Source organism: Rhipicephalus sanguineus, chromosome 2 (genome assembly GCF_013339695.2).
Source record: "Rhipicephalus sanguineus isolate Rsan-2018 chromosome 2, BIME_Rsan_1.4, whole genome shotgun sequence".
In the NCBI taxonomy this organism is placed as follows: Eukaryota; Metazoa; Arthropoda; class Arachnida; order Ixodida; family Ixodidae; genus Rhipicephalus; species Rhipicephalus sanguineus.
In genome coordinates this window covers 71,299,059-71,315,268 of record NC_051177.1, presented here as the reverse complement: position 1 = coordinate 71,315,268, position 16,210 = coordinate 71,299,059, and the positions used below count along the sequence as shown (strand labels likewise).

General features: G+C 48.0%; 1 protein-coding gene across 3 annotated transcripts in view; it reads left to right on the top strand.

Annotated features, from left to right (window-relative positions):
- The window catches only part of LOC119383158 (transcription factor Sox-5), a 450,853-nt gene that overhangs the window by 157,153 nt on the left and 277,490 nt on the right, over nucleotides 1–16,210 (top strand). The window contains exon 1 of one of the 3 annotated variants that reach the window (XM_049412429.1): nucleotides 14,301–14,767. The exons of 1 other annotated variant lie outside the window; for it this stretch is intronic. In XM_049412429.1, the coding sequence (XP_049268386.1) occupies nucleotides 14,757–14,767 (11 nt within the window). In that variant the 5' untranslated portion in view covers nucleotides 14,301–14,756. Of the gene's footprint in view, nucleotides 1–14,300; nucleotides 14,768–16,210 lie in introns of those variants that run through there. One more of the 3 variants, XM_049412430.1, reaches the window with a different exon arrangement.

The window sequence follows — 16,210 nt, the reverse complement described above, 5'->3', positions numbered from 1 at the left end:
CTGGTGACTTAGTGGCAGCAGTATCAGCTTGAGAAGCGGAGTTCAGCCAAAGTTTGTTTCGCATGGTGGTGCTGCGATCTCAGTATCTTGTATCTTAAGATACACGATACATTCTTCAATGTATCGGAAATACAGATACAGATACACGTTTTGCGAGACGTATCGCGATACAGATACAAGATACCCAAGGAGTATCTAAGATAGTATCTAAGATACATGTATCTTCGATACTGCCCAGCACTGCACGGTTCACAACAGTTTGAGCTTCAAGAAGCGGTCACCAATACTAGGCAGATGGCTCAAAAATTCGTTCGCGTTGTTATCACTTGTACAGCGTTCAAGTTCATTAGGCCAGTTTAAACTGCAAATAGCCCAATAAGCATTCAAGTTTGGTTATTTTAGCATAATAAGTTCCTTATTTTTCTGATTTACATGCCAAACTTAGCAGCCGACGTATCAGTATTTGCACAACGGCCCATGCATGACAGAACAAACCAGAAGTGCTCGAGACCTTCAATATACTTCGGTACATAGAGGCCACTTCATTGTAAAGGATCTTCGCCGCATTAGCGTTCGCTATACACAGCCGGGACGTGAAGGACTCCTTTGTATTACAGGTGATTTTGTTGCGTTCGGCTATATGCACTCACATTTAGCTCTTTAAAGCTAAACTACAGCAATCTTCAATACTTTGAGAAGGCGGCCTATGCTTCGTTTTTGGGCTTTCTGCGCGCAGGCTTCTTTTTCTTCTTTTTTTTTTTCTTGCCACCACGGTGTGGTCGGTTCATCTCGAAAGCGAACCACGAAGAGAGATGCCCAACGCACCGGACTGCGCGTGCGAGCGTGCCTGTGTACTTTTAATTTGGGGCTATTTGCTCTTCGCCCGTTCGCTCCACCCCGGCCGCCTTGCGAGGGGCCTGCGGGGGCCTCGGTTATTTATTTGCGCATCCATCTCGCCCTGTCACCGATGGCAGCTCGCGGACGAGCGATGGCCCGCCCGGCACAGGCTTCGATCTTTTTCTCTCGACCATCGCGTTTCGCGCGGGCCGCGAACGAGTGCACGCGTTTCTTTGCTACTCGCCGCAAGAACCCGAGGCTTTCGCTAGGCGATGACCACCCTTGCCACGGTGTCTGCGGTCAGATGCATGGGAGCTGTTGGGAGTTAGATGCGTGTAAATGCAACGAGGAGGTGGTTAAAGGAAGCAGGGCGGCTGCGTGCAATGTTCCGGCCGCTTTGTCTGTGCCGCAGGCCGGGCAGATGTATATATACTGGCGCAGATGTACTGGCAAGCAGTTGTGGTTGCGGCGTCGTGGGCTGGGTCCATCCTGGACCGATGATGAGGGACGAAGCCCGTGGGTGGAGATGACCATCCTAGCGGGCGTTTCTGAAGGTGTGGCGTTTTTTTTTTCTCGTTTTTATTTCTCGCGTGTGAGAAAAAGTTGGTCGCCGCGAATACGTCTTGTAGACATGCTCACGAAGACCTCGGCCGCGTCGCAGTCGTGCCGGCGCGATGCGGTGTGTCGACTAATTATTTGGCTTCGGTTAGTCAAGTAAAACTAACTGGATCTCTCGTTTAGGATATTAGTTAGCGACGCGGGTTTAATTATACGCGTGGGTTGCTGTGGTCCATCTTTTGACGCCTGCGTGACGATTGATTACCCACTGCGGTTCTGAGAAACAATAGATAAATATACAGCAGTTCAGAAAATGGACATGAATTTGAATCGATACAATACTGCGGTATATGTTCGGTGTGCGAATTCTGTATTAACACAAAATGGACAAGATTAGTATAGGTCAGCAACGTGGCCTTGCCCATGAGGATGCAACTTCGATGGTATTTAAAAGGAGCGAGAATATGCTGCGATGATCCCGGAGAGGCTGTAAAGCAGGCAACAATGACAAACAGATGTATGTCAAGGAATGATTCTTTGCAAGATCAACAGCCTCAGGATATGTTACGGGGCCACATTTTATGAAGTTTGTCAGTACATGTTGTTTAATTAACCATTGTATAGGCAGCCTGGTTCACTGCGGTCTTGACTCCGTAGCGAACAGCCAAGGCCTAGACCTTAATAAGTATACGTCGAACTAATATTCTTCTAAAATAGTTGTTCCTTCGGTGGGAGCTGAAAAGGAGACAAACGTAAGCCTCCAGCCTTAAGGGCATTGTTTTGTAATTCTGTGGCTTTATGTATACTTCGCACTGAGTGGCTTTGGCAGTGTAGCATCTGACAACTGTATTGTATCTGACGAATAACTAATAAATAACATCGGAACTTGTGAATATGAGCAACGAAGAATCCCGGACGTATCACACTGGCACTTTTGATCACGATCAGGGCCAAATCCGCATCGGGCTTCTTGATCGCGATAATAAGTTGGTCGGTGCTACACGGTCAGCCTAATCCGGATCGAGTTTGGCGTAGACGTCAGCAAAACCGCGATCTCGGAGCCCGATCGCGATGCACAGATCGCGATTGTCTTGATCCCGATTGGGCCTGATCGCGATTAAGTGTGACGGTGTAGCTACCCCTGGTTCTGATCGAGCCTAATCCGGATCGGCCCTGATCGCGATCGAAAGTGCCCGTGTGACACCGGTATAAGATAAATGAGCGAGCAAATTTCACTGACACACGGAGAAGTATCACGAATTCGCTACATTCTCCTGCGCCTTGGTCGTCGAATCCCACCTGCGCACCTTCTCCATGCTTTGCGGACGCAAATGTCGTTCAAACCGAGCGCAACGCATTGTTGTGCTCAAGACGTTACAGAAATAAAGAGCAAGAGGCAGATGGTCCAGTACCGATCATTCCTTCGGGCCGACGGAGATGCACTTTTTCCGGTCGACTGCGGCAACCGATGCCTGCCCCGTCCGTGTCACAGCCCATCCTGCATGCGCGGGGAGGCGGTGCACGAGCCGCGCCGTTTCTCCACGCTCCCGCGTTGGACCTGGATCTGTTGCACGTACACGTTATACACGTACAGGACACGCCGGTCCTGCATCGCGTAACGGCCCCGGTAAGGAAGCAGCGTAGTACGTATACGCAGTGCAGGCGTGTGCACATACGTGCAGCACGAGCCTCTGTGTTTGCCCTCGAACGCAGTGACCCTCGGCACGCTCTGCCGCCGCACGCACGCGTCCGCGTATATGCACGAAACCGACCTCCCTCTTCTGAGCGCGCGTGCGTAATGACACGGCGCGCGCTGCAAATGATACACCCGCCGCATCGCGCCGAGCGCGTTTCCACGCGCCTCTCTCGCGCCTCCGGTGCTGCTACGGTGGCAGCCGCTGGAGAGAGATGCCCTTATATAAGACCACGCGAACCAACGGTTTGTTGTTTCTGCATGGGTGAGAGAACGAACAAAAAAGAATCTTATGTTCCACGTGTTAGTTTATGGGCGTGCCGGTCTTACTATATAGCACGGAGGCAAAAGCGACAGCGCCGCGCAGGTGGACGGACCGTACCTGGGAAGCCCACAGCGGTCAAGTTACGCACACATCAGCCGCCTTCACCATTCCTCCTTTCTCCCAGCAACCTGCGTTACACGGCGCTGAGACTCTTGTATCGCATCTGCAAGGAAATATAGAGACAAACGTATGGAACGAATGGAAGACACAAAGTCACCACAAGAAATGGCGAAGGCTCTCTTTATCTCTCTTTGCTCTTTTGTTTGAAGATGCTCTTCGGGTGCGTACATCTCCGCATTGGTGGCGTACGCTCGCCAAGTCCTCTGTATGCATGTACTGCTGCTGCTGGGATCAGTGGCGTAGCCAGGGGGGGGGGGGCACACCGGGCCCGTGCCCCCCCCCCCCCCCGAATTTTTTTTTTTTCCATGGCATACAAAGCTCAAAATGACACTCGATCACATCTGCCTACCCGACCCCCACTTCAGATCAAGGAGGTGCCCCCCGCCGAAAAAAATTTCTGCCTACGCCCCTGGCTGGGATAGCACTCCAGCACTGGGAACTATATATAGGCCCGGCAGCTGAATCTTCCAGGACATGGTCGGGCAACAGAATTTTGTTCGAATTTCCAATCCCTATTCGTGTTCCTTTGTCTCCTACACCTCTGGGACTGCCTTGACAGGTGGTATACACAGGGCCGTGGAACTTAAACTTTTGAGGTATAACTGTTCAGTTGAGACTCTGGTGGCGAATGATGATCTTGCGGTAAGTCTCTGCCTTCAGTCCGATTGTTATTGTCTTAATTGTGCTATGTTATTAGCACCATCACATCATATTCTTCAAAGGAGAGGAGGTCGTATTTTTCAAGCAGGCGTGAGTAAAGGTCCTGCGGTGTACGCCGAATGTAACACTACGCGGAGCAGAAAATCCTGTGGTTTAGTGACATTTAGCAATGGCGCGGGCGCTGTATAAGACTCGATAATCTAAAGGGATTTTAGCGTTCGTGAATTAAGAGGGCCAATTGCACTGTACGAGCGTATACCGAACTGCAGTTTAAGCCATTTTGTCCACGAGACCCTAGCGCCAGCAAACATCCATGTTAGTGGTCCTCATTAGAAACGTGCCATAAGCTGCACTTATAGACTCTTACATTCTTCTAACAATATAACTATAGATCACGTTGTTATTATAGCACTCGTGAGTTTGTTATTCATGAGTTTCTTCAACTCCCTCGCCTATATGTCGGTGAACGGCACCTTGCAGATTACAACTAGCGGTACTGCGCAAAGTAACGGATCAGGAGGATTCCTCTATAGATATCTCAAGAACTATCCGAACGCTGCAGTAACGCCGCGCCCTTATAATGCAGGTACAGGACACATTACATTGCTGCGGGCTGCATGCAAGAGTGAGCTGTGCATCATGAATTTCATTTGCGTCTTCCTGCGCTGCGGGACTACCTGGCAAAGTGCGCGTACGCGTATTAGACGCGCACCCCCATGATGAAGCTGGACTCGAAGAATGCAAGTGCATAGCTGTATACATATCGGTGGGAGAGGAGCGTGCACAGTGAAGGGAGAAAAAAGGGCATTGCAGGCGGCGTGCTAACGAGCTTCACGACTGCCAATCAATCCCGACGAAAAGTCGTGCATCCTCGCTTTGGGCTCCGGCGCGTGTGGTCTGCACTCACCACTCTTACACACGCACACGTATACATACATACCCGCGCGCAGTGGACGTGTGCGAGCGCGCGGTGCGGGTGCTCTTCTTTCGTAATTGCGATCTCTCGGCCGCCGTACTTTTCGCTGGCCGTGCTGCAACCAGTTCTGGCCCTGCGTGCACAGCTGGACGTGCCTGTATCGGCTCCGTATATAGTCGGCACACCAGCGACTTTTTTATATGCCTCTCGATATAAGCAGATGGAGGGCGGAGTATAGGTGTTGGTCTCGCGTAAGGTGCCGAATATATATGCGTGACATGCTGCCTCGGTGATGTACTACGTAATATGCACACCACCGCATTCACCCTGTGTCACGTGCTAATGCGCGAATGGTATATATATATATATGTGCGATATCTGGTGGTCCTGTTTGCATGGGTGCGTGTATAGGCTGTTTTGTGGGCGTAAGTGGCGTGCCTTGGAGATCACCGCCGTTGTACGGAGGACCCATCGATTAATTAATGCGAATGAGTGCGTAGCTTTTGTACTGTATGATTTGCCCTACATATACCGACGTCCTGCCGACATCTGCATATATCTTGACTCGCGTGATTTCTCTCCTACACGCGTGTGAGTCAACCGAGGTTGCATTCGCAGAGTAAAATGACGCTACTTAATTTCTGTTCGGTTTTGTGCTGTATACAGAAGTTGCTTGAGAGAGAATGAGGTGTAGGTGATACCTCGGCTAGTCCCGTTTGTTAATACAGCACACAGACACAAACACACACGCACCCGCTCCGTTATTCATTCATTCATTCATTCATTCATTCATTCATTCATTCATTCATTCATTACTTTGACGTTACGTCCATGTCACGGCCAAAACAGCGGAAATGAGTAGCGTTAAAATTCTTCAACGTGAGGGCGGTGCTGTAGCGCATGGTTTTGTGTAAACAAAGGGCAGCCAATGAGGGCTCGTGTTATGTTCCTTATGAAGAGGGCGCACAAACAATATTTCGCGACGCAATGACACATATGCGACATATGTTCATGCACTATATACACCGCGGTATATTTCTCGAACGAAACGGACTTTCACATAACAGGTAGTTCGAGTTGTTTGGAATAAGAGATTCGCTTACAGACAATTTCCCCTCCTTAATTCCCTCCCACGAGTACAATTTTTCGGCGCACTGTATGTGCAAGTTTGATACACTTCTTGCCGCGATTACTTTAGTCGCATATGTAGATCGAACCCGTTGTAATAGCTTATATTCACTTAAATGTCACGCTTCCATATGCTCGAGGACGTGGGTTCGATTCCCAACAGCAGCGGCCGCATGTTGATGGGGCTGTGCATGCAAGGTGGGGTCACCCGTGTAGACTTAAGTGCGCGTTAAAGATCCCCACGCAGTGAATCTGAATCCAGAGTCCTCCATTATGGCGTGCCTCGTGGTCATACCGTGGTTCTGCCTCATAAAACTCCAGAATTTTATTAAAATTTTTACCTGTGTAAATCAGCATTGGAAATCGCAAAACAGGTCGCGTATTGTGCCGTGTCGTCATCGCAAAAAGTAAAGAAAATATAATTGTTCGCTGCAGACCCACACGTTGATACGCCTACTTTAACGTGGCATACCTGTGTCAACTCATAAAGTGGTCATCACGTGAGGCCATGGGCCAGTGGTTGTTGAACCGTTGTTCTCAGTAGTACTATAGCTAACATTTCTTTCTTTCTTTCTTTCTTTCTTTCTTTTAAATGCGAAGCATTTCTTAGCGAACCTCTGGCACTTTGCGCGTTTCTATCTACGTATCTATCTATCTATCTATCTATCTATCTATCTAGCCGCCTACGTCGGGGTGCTCTCATGATCGTCTCCTTAACTTGGTGTAGACCAAAATTTGCATGGGAGGGTAAGAGGATTTGACAAAGATGATTGCCGGGTCATGACATGAATAACTTTAAAATCCTCTCGCGTACGTCGTCAAACCCTTTCCACTAGACACGTGTGGCACATACCCGTTGACCACGCGCCGCGGTGTACGGGTATGCGCCACAGGTGACTGACAGTTTATATCTACCCAGGAACGGCGAGAACAGACATTAGTAACTTAAATGCTAGAGCGTTAAGGAAAACCAACATCGGCAGTGTTGACTCAATGAATGGAAAGAATGAAAATTAGGATCCCAGCAGGAATCGAACCCAAGCATTTTACGTGGCAATCAGGTATTCTACCACTGAGCCACGCCAGGTCTATAAACTGGTTTGGAAAAACAGCCTACGCAGGCGTAATATCGGTGCAACGTCCATTGTGGTTGTGGTGCTGGCTATCTAATTTTACAAGGAAGTAATAAACACTACATGATACTCCTACGATTTGTACTCCTACGATACAGGCGTCATATCAGATTAACGTCTGTAGTTCCAGTGCTGGCTCCGCTTTTACAGCAGTCTAATAAACATTATGTTTGTATTTCTATTACTCAGCAAGCTATACTAAAGCATTGTTCGACCCCGGAGGAATACATTACCGAAAGTTACATATGATACCCACATCACCGCCCCGTCAGGTCCATTTCGTCCACCAGAACGCCGCAGTGTCCTCTTCATGTCTTACGACGCTGGGCGATGGCCTCATGCTGACCGAGGATGATGCCAGATTGATCGACAGCCGTTTTGTAGACTACGCTACGTAGTCCACATACGCCCAGGTAGTCTACGAATACGACAAACACCATCCACTGATGTTGGTCTACGTAGTACTATCCAGGCCTACCAGCCTCGACGGCCTATACCTCACCAACGAGAATGGCGACTTCAGGTTCCGACATGTCGCCGGCTCTATCGACAGACAATTTGTCGACACAATGACCGAGGCATCCACGAATTCCAACAGCTGTACTATACCTCATACTTCACTACACATGGACCCCTCGTCACCACGATCACGACCGGATCCTATAACAAGTCATGACCAGCTGCTGGTGCTCACTGATCACGGTGATGATGCCCTTGTTCAAGAACTCTCAAGAACTTCTTGAACACATGCACACGGGTTCGTGAAACGCGCGCGCGTTCTCGGGACACGTAGAAGCACTACATATCAGCTTATCGCTTCTGGTGTTGGTAATACCCACGTTGCCTTTGGCAGCGTTACCCAACCGTAAACAATTGGTTATATAACACATGTGAGGCTCTGCAACATATATATATATATATATATATATATATATATATATATATATATATGCGTATAAAATTTATACATATCTTTATATCTTTAGCGTCATTTTCTAACGTGTCGCTATGTAAAAAACTCACGCCACAGTCACCTACCCCCCGCATGCTTCGCATAATATCGACTCCCACGGTACGTCGGATCTGCCGATTTTTTCTTTCTTTCTTTCTTTTTAAATCGTTTTCGCCGTGCTGCCGGACATCGTAGGCGCTTTGAGGCGCATTCAAAAATCATTCGGAGTTATGGTATGCGGGGTCATACTCCCGGGAATTGCCCCTGATATGCCAAAAAGAAAGAAAAAAGGAAATTAGTTCGGAGGTTAACGTGTACGATAAGTTGTCGGAATTCATATCGTGCTCAGCAATAACAAGTTTGTCTTTATTTATTTGTCTTGAAGCGGCACTATCGTTGTTATGTACGCTGTTTGCGTGAGATATAATTGAGACGCCGCGGACGTCACACATGATGCCAACTTCTCTTACTGCCCACAATTTAACGCCATCACCGCCACCACCACCACCGTCATCATCATCATCATCAACAGCAACAACAACAACAACAACAACAACAATAATAATAATAATAAAGTAATAGTTTGATGGGAGCAATTTACCTATATCCTCCAATTTCACCGCAATATAACCCATGTGGGCACATGCAACCCAAAGGAGTGAAATGACCCTTCCATCCGTTTCGCATTATACTTCAGAAACCACAGCGCGCTAACGAACACGGAACAAGATGAATACAGGACAACATCTTGTCTGGTCATCTTGTACCGTGTTCGTTTGTGCACTACGGTTTCTGAAGCGCGATGAACTATCCAACACCCCAAACGTCCTCCCTTCTGAAGTGCGTTTCACATTCGTTTGCCACTGTTGTGCGTGACTAAATAAATAGCGGCACAACAGGCCACGGTGGTGCGCTGTTGCTGGGCAAGGCGACTTTTTTTGTTCTTTTTTCCTTGTTCGCCCATTATTCCGTAGCGACTATGTATACCGTATATGCGGCTTCCCATTTTGATCTCTATTCGAAGCTATGACGTGAACCCGTATAGCTGCTGCTCGAGAGGATCGAGTTCTGTGAGGTCAGTCGTTATCGCGCACTGTTGTTGAAGACAGCTGGTTATAATATAGTTACTGATTGTTTTGTTCGCTTGTTTGCTTCTCTCGTTTCCCCTCGGGTGCAGTGAGCAGGACTCGAACGTTGCTTTCCGCGGAAGAAAACTTTTTCTCAATCTCTCTCTTCCCCCCATTCTCTTTCTGTCTTTCTTAAAACTTCATAGAAATAAATCGGCAAAACATTTACGTGCATGCGTTGTTTATTTACACTATTCTGCGAGCAAAAAACGGCTTCCGAAATGCGTGCTCTTTTTACGTCTACGCCATTTTTAGCTTCTAATGCCTATTAAGTATATATTTGCAAAAAAAAAAGTAATTAAACTATATTGAAAAGAAACAGGCAAATCTATAGCACGGGAGACAACGCGCCTGCGATAATTATTTTCGCATTCACAAAACGCCTTGATCGCGCATGCGCTGTATATCCCCTACTGATTAAGCTATATACGGCAACGCCTAATATGACCTACAATGTCAATACCGCGGCAGATTCCAAAGCTGCAGCAAATCTTGCACAATCCTGACGTATGCGGTGACATCGCGAACGTGTTTCCTATATTGTACGATGAAGCATTTTTCACCAAGTCAGTCGGCAGATGCAGGTTCTATATAAGTGCAAGCTTAAAACAAAAGATGGTACTATATAATAATTGTTTGGTTTAACGTCCAAAAACCACGATATGATTACGAGGGACACCATGAAGGGCCCTGGAAATTTTGACGACCGGGGGGTTCTTTAACGCGCACCTAAATCTAATTACACGGGCCTCAAGCATTTTCGCCTCCATCGCAAATGTGGCCGCGATTCGATCCCGCGACCTTCGGGTCAGCAGTCAAGCACCATTACCACTAGACCACCGGGGCTGCTAAAAGATGCTATATGTTAAGCGACCGGATTTTAGGCAAATGCCTATTTTGTTCCTTGCGCTCCTATCGTGCCACTTTGATATATGAGCATATGAATTAGAGGTTAAGAAGGGCTTTTATAGTGTTTTTATAGTGCCTATAAATGCCTATTTTTGGCGTTTGTGCCTAAATGATCACAAATGCCTATAAATGCCTATTTTCAAAATTGGCGCTTGTATTAACACTATTTAGCCTCAAGTTGCGCGCCCGGGAGCAGTTTGAGACCGTTATTCATGCTACCGCACGCGGCTTTTGTTTTTGTAAGTTAACTTGTAAGGTGTTCACTGCATCAGCGTAGCCAGAGATTTTTTTTCAGAAGCCAGGGGAGGGGGGGGGGTTCAACCATACTGTATGTATGTTCGTGAGTGCGCTTGTATGCATGCGTGCCTATATACGCATGCAAAACTGAAAAGTTTGGGGGAAGGGGGTGTTGAACCCCCTCTCCCCCCTGGCTACGCCAGTGATTCACTGGCAGGGGAGAAATTGGCTCTACGCGATTCGACACGGACAATAGGATGGAATCCCTCCCTTCTGTTGTTTTAGCGATCTGGCTATCTGCTCCTGCTCTGCCCTTCTCAGTCATGCCGAGAAGACAACCAGAAGTGTGTTGATTCGACAATGGAATCTGGACTCACCGTGCAGAATACGGGAGAGACCGTGTTCTGCGAACCGTGCGGGACAAAGCACATTATACGGCTATGTTGAACTGTTTAACGCCTTTGTGCCATCTTAAGCAATAACATTTTTGCTTTCCTTTTGTAGATAGAGCTCGCGCACGTCTTCGTTTCAAATTATCTGCATGTATGTGAAAAGTTATTGTGCCTATATTTACTATCTTAAAAGCCTAAAACGTTGTTTTGCCTGCCTATTTTTGGCGCCTAAAACGAGCTTTTTTAGTGCCTAAAAATCCGGCCTCTAGTTATTACGTACCATAGTTCATGTTTTTTATATGTTTCGTATGTTCTCTGTATTTTCCCGTCTTTTTTGTGCATAAAGGGGGAACCGTTGTAATTTGCAAACGTGTTAGCAATATCGCCACCCGTTATGATTCCGCGCGAGCTATCGTTATATATATATATATCATGCGGTCGCACAGAACGTGTAAATTGTCGTTCCTTTTTTTTCATTTATTTCTTAATGCACTTTACGTTGGATCCGAGTTCATTTATTTCCCCGTATCTGAGTCGAGATTTCGCAGGTCGCACACTTCCCGAGTCGATTCTGCACTCACTGAATTGCTAAGCACTCTGATAAGTTATCGGTATATCCGACTCTTTGCACGGCGAAGCTTTCGATTTCGATCTTGTTCCGCCGGCGACGGTGTATACCGTGTATCTTTGGTATTCTTACCTTCATTCCGTCGTCTTATGTAGAGCTTGAATAAATAAGGCATATCAGTAGTAAGTCACGTACTCCCTGGGAAACTAATGACTCTGTTGAGATAAAGATAGTGTACCTGCACTCAAAAGGGTATATGTTTATACGATTCCTTGCACAGCATTTTGACTCACGCAGAAACATTTTTGTTCAACCCGATCTCCTTGATGCTAATTCGCTCATATTAGCATTAAGATTGAACACAATTGCACGGTACATTAAAAGAGATTGCACCATAAGCCAGTATCAACCCTCTTTCCCATTCAAGTAAGCGATAGAGTTAAGAAAGGGAAAATAGACAACCACCCGTTTGTAGCGCAGTGCCGAGGTTACAAAATAAAGAGAGAAAGAAAGAAAACTGTCTTCTTTTTTTTCCTCTCTGAACTGCCTATAATGGATACGCAACCCGCCGCGATGGTCTTGGGGTTATGGCGCTTCACTGCTGACCCGAAGGTCGCGGGATCGAATATCGGCCGCGGTGGCTGCATTTCGATGGAAACTAAATGCTGGCGGCCCGTTTGCTTAGATTTAGGTAGAACCCCAGGTGCTCGAAATTTCCGGCGCCCTCCACTACGTCGTCTCTCATAATCGTATCGTGGTTTTGGGACGTTAAACCCCGGCAAATATTCTATTATTATAATAGTACACAATGGCACACTTATATTATATAGGTGACCTTCGTAAACTCTACAGGCGAACGCTCATTTAACAGTTTCCATTAAGCATCTGGCGAAACGAGACGACACGTAGAGGTAAATTTTGGTAACTCGTGGTGAACTGCGATATCTTGATGAACGCGCATGCACTTCTAGAACTAAATATTTTTTTTTTTTCAGAGTGACTACTTCTGAGCCCGCCCACGATGAGTACAAATATAACTGGAGGTCTTAGAACCACGCGAGTAGTGCGCATGACTGTGTTTTTATTTCTTTATGTTTTTCTCGGGCTCGTGAGAGGGCCTGAGAGAAGGTGAAGGCACATAAAAAATACGACGCAACAAATATTGTTGATGTTATTTTATTTATTTATTACTTTAATAATGACTCACTGAGATCACCCAGCTCTCTTGCGACAAAAGCTTACCGGACTGTCGTTCCCTTCACTGGGAAGCCTCTGTGATTGAAAAGAGAACATGTAGAAAGATGAAAATTACGTAAGACTGTTGTAAAAATGTGTCGCACTGTAATATGTCACTTGGCAACAAGGCCAGAAACGTATCTCGTGAAGAGCCTGTAGCATATATAACGCTGTATGCTCTCATGAAAGCTCTTCCTGTATAATTGAACACCGTGAAAATTAAAATACCTTAAGCTATCATTTCGTCTTCAAGTCATTTTTAATAATTTCTTTATCGTGTCTATCCTTTTGTTTCATGCACGAGTAATTTCTTAACTATAGCAAATAAATGACGTGGAAGCAGAGAAAAAGGAAATATATATTATTATTATAGCGTCGTCCCTTATCGCAGCGAGAATTTGGGCACCAGCATCATTCCATCATTCATTCTTAATTTTGCACTGCTCTGATCACGCCCCTTGTTCAGTAAAGCATCGAGGCTCTAAGCATAAACAAGTCCCGCGAAAGTATCAGTGAAAATTGGGATGGTACAGTTTATGGGCAGGTATATACGGTCTGGTTCGTATTAGCGTGCGGAATACGCTATAGTTATGTAATAGACGGTTACTTTTGATTATCCAAATTAAGGTGGCTGGGAGGAAATACTGAGCAGATCGTGCTTCCGCTAGGAAACGTGTTGCGCGATTCGCTGGCGACTTCGTCGTCTGTCGGATGCATCGGTGTGTGTTTGCAACGTTGTTTGTGTTCAGAGAGAAAATGTGTATTTACTTCTTAAGACTTTGAATGCATACGGACGCTTGCTTTGAATTCATGCACCACGAAGGGCGAACTTTGCATATGCATCCCGATTAACCTATTCAATAGTCTCGCGAAATCGAGTAAGATTTAACTAGCTAACTGCCAGAGAATGCGGGAAAATTTGTACGTAAAAAAAAATCCTACTCTGAGTCGTACAGAAACCCAGTAATTTGATCATTAAAATTCCCTTCGAAATTCCGCGTTGTTAAATTTAGAGGTAAGACGGATCGATCTAGACTTTCAGCAAAATAATCCTAAATACGCATGGGCGCGTAAGTTCATTGCCTCAGCAAAAGCGCGAGCGCGGAATGCTTGCAAGCGGTTTCGATCTTCCGTGCCGCAGTCTCCGGCGAAACGTGATCATCAGATGTAGTTCTCGTTTCCCTGGGCTACCGGTACGACCGTCCTTCGTCCATCGGCCACCGCGTCCGCACAAACGCTCGAACGCGCGCGCCCGCGCGCACGACCTCTCGAGCGCCGTTTTCGCGCGTGCGCACGTCGGTTGTGCGGCGGAACGCCGCGGCGACGCGTCACGTGCGTTTCCCCGCGCCTCCCCGCAAACCCCGCCCCGCGCGAGCAAGCTTTTGTGACGTCACGCTACTTTTCCTCCAATGGAGGCGTTCGGGCCCGCCTCCCACGTTGAGCGCGCTTCCGCGGCGGCGCGCTCCCGTCGGGCGCTTGTTCGCGGCGCGCATTGTGAGCGCGAGACAAAGTGTCGCAGGCGGCCCATTCTCCGGAGCCGATGCCCGTGCCCTCCATCACCGTCTCGCCCGCGCCGCGCCGTTGCAGCCGCAGCCGCCGCTAGAGAGGGCCTGCCGCCGCGCCTGCTGCTGCTGCAGCCGGCACCACGCTCCACTCTTCTTCTTCCCCTTCGCTCGCCCCGACAACAACCCCTTGTTCGCCGTGTTCTTCGTCTTCGCATTGAGCCCGTGGGTGACGCCAGTGCTGTGTGTGTTTGCTCTCCGGTGCTTGGGCCCCGAGAGCCGTCGCGCGCTTGCGCCCACCCCGCCCACCACCACCGCATCGGTCTCCAAGAAAGAAGGGGGGGACCCACGGTTGCGTACGTTGTCCCTGCACTGCACACTACCGCCGGCTGACTGTGTTGTGTCCCCATCCAGACCCGACAACGAGTCCGCCACCGCCACGACCGGATCCCGGCGTGCTTCAATGGTCATTCTGTGAGTGCTCCCACATCCTGACCGCCGGCCGCACTTGGCTCGTGCGCGCGCGCGCGCGGCATGCATGCATGCGTGCACCCTCGCTGGCATGCGTCCGTTCTTAGTGGCGCGTGCATTGAATGGTGGTCGCCGGACCGTAGCGGCGTGTGCCGGGTCGGTTATCATTTTCTCACCGTGAGCCGCGTGAATTAATGCACCTTGACCGTTGTATCACTGTGGACGTTGCACGCGCAGGTAGGTCTAGGTTTCGTTTCGCTTTCGTGCTGCTTAGGCGGGAACGGGTGGCGTGGAGGAAAGGCGGGAAGAGGGGAGGGAGAGGGGTGCTATGTGTTTCGGGGATGCGTCGAGTCCAGCGCAATTTACGTTTCATGTGCACACCTTGCGCAACTTACCTATAAGCTTGCAGCAATGACCGCTGTTTGTGCCCCAATATCATACTGGCCTGGTGGTGTAGGGATCGTGTGTTGCCGCAGGGAGACTGTGCCTCTGGTTTTTGCGTCCAAGACAGGGGGCGAATACTCTACATCAGGTACATAGCAGAATAGTGCGAAGTTTTGGTTGTCACGTCTTGGTGCACCGCGTGATTGAACAAACTTATTGGCATATAGAAAGAAAAAGTCAGCACGAATTGGTGCAGAGCTTCTCTACTGTGTGACTGCTTCAGTGCGTGGATATGCAGATACATTTTGCGAATCTATAGCATTGGTGAACATGGTACTTTACTCATTACCGGTGCACTTAACGCCTGCATTTTAGTATACTCTACTTCTCCCATTCTCTCCCCAAGACCAGGTTAATCGCTTCCAAAACAATCACGTTCCGTGGAGGACGTCCTCGATGCGTTGCATAGCAAACAGAAAGCCACGAGATGGCCATGTACAGATGTTCCGTCCTGATTCCTTGCAGCTGCAGGATGTGTAATGTTCGATACCCGTATGTATTTGTGGACAGTGTGAGGTTCGCTTGCTATGTAGTAAGTACTCGGTTTGTCACCGAAAGTTAGGGTGCATGTTAGGCGTATTCTCAGCTATTTCGCTTTCGCATCGAAACCACGAATGTCCATGAGATATCCGTAGCTAGCTACACAATGCTAGCTATATCGATATCTAATGGATGTAGCATTCTGTGGACATCTAATGAATATTCGTGGTTTACTGGGCGCCTGGTTCATCGTACCATAGATGGCCGCTTCCTTTGCAATCGCTATTTGGCTCCGACGTGCACTCGATACGCATTTGTAAATAGCAGCCTGCGTGGTGCAGCCATATCGGTCATTGTGAATAGTGGGGCTCTACAACAACCGTAGCACTGCTAATAAAGAAAGACTACAGGTTAGGCGACTATATCTTTGATCGTGATAGCTATAGCAATGGAATAACGTGGCGTTCGCGGGTGCTAAGTTAGAGGCGAGACCTTTCAGCACCTGTAGCTATATAGTCACTG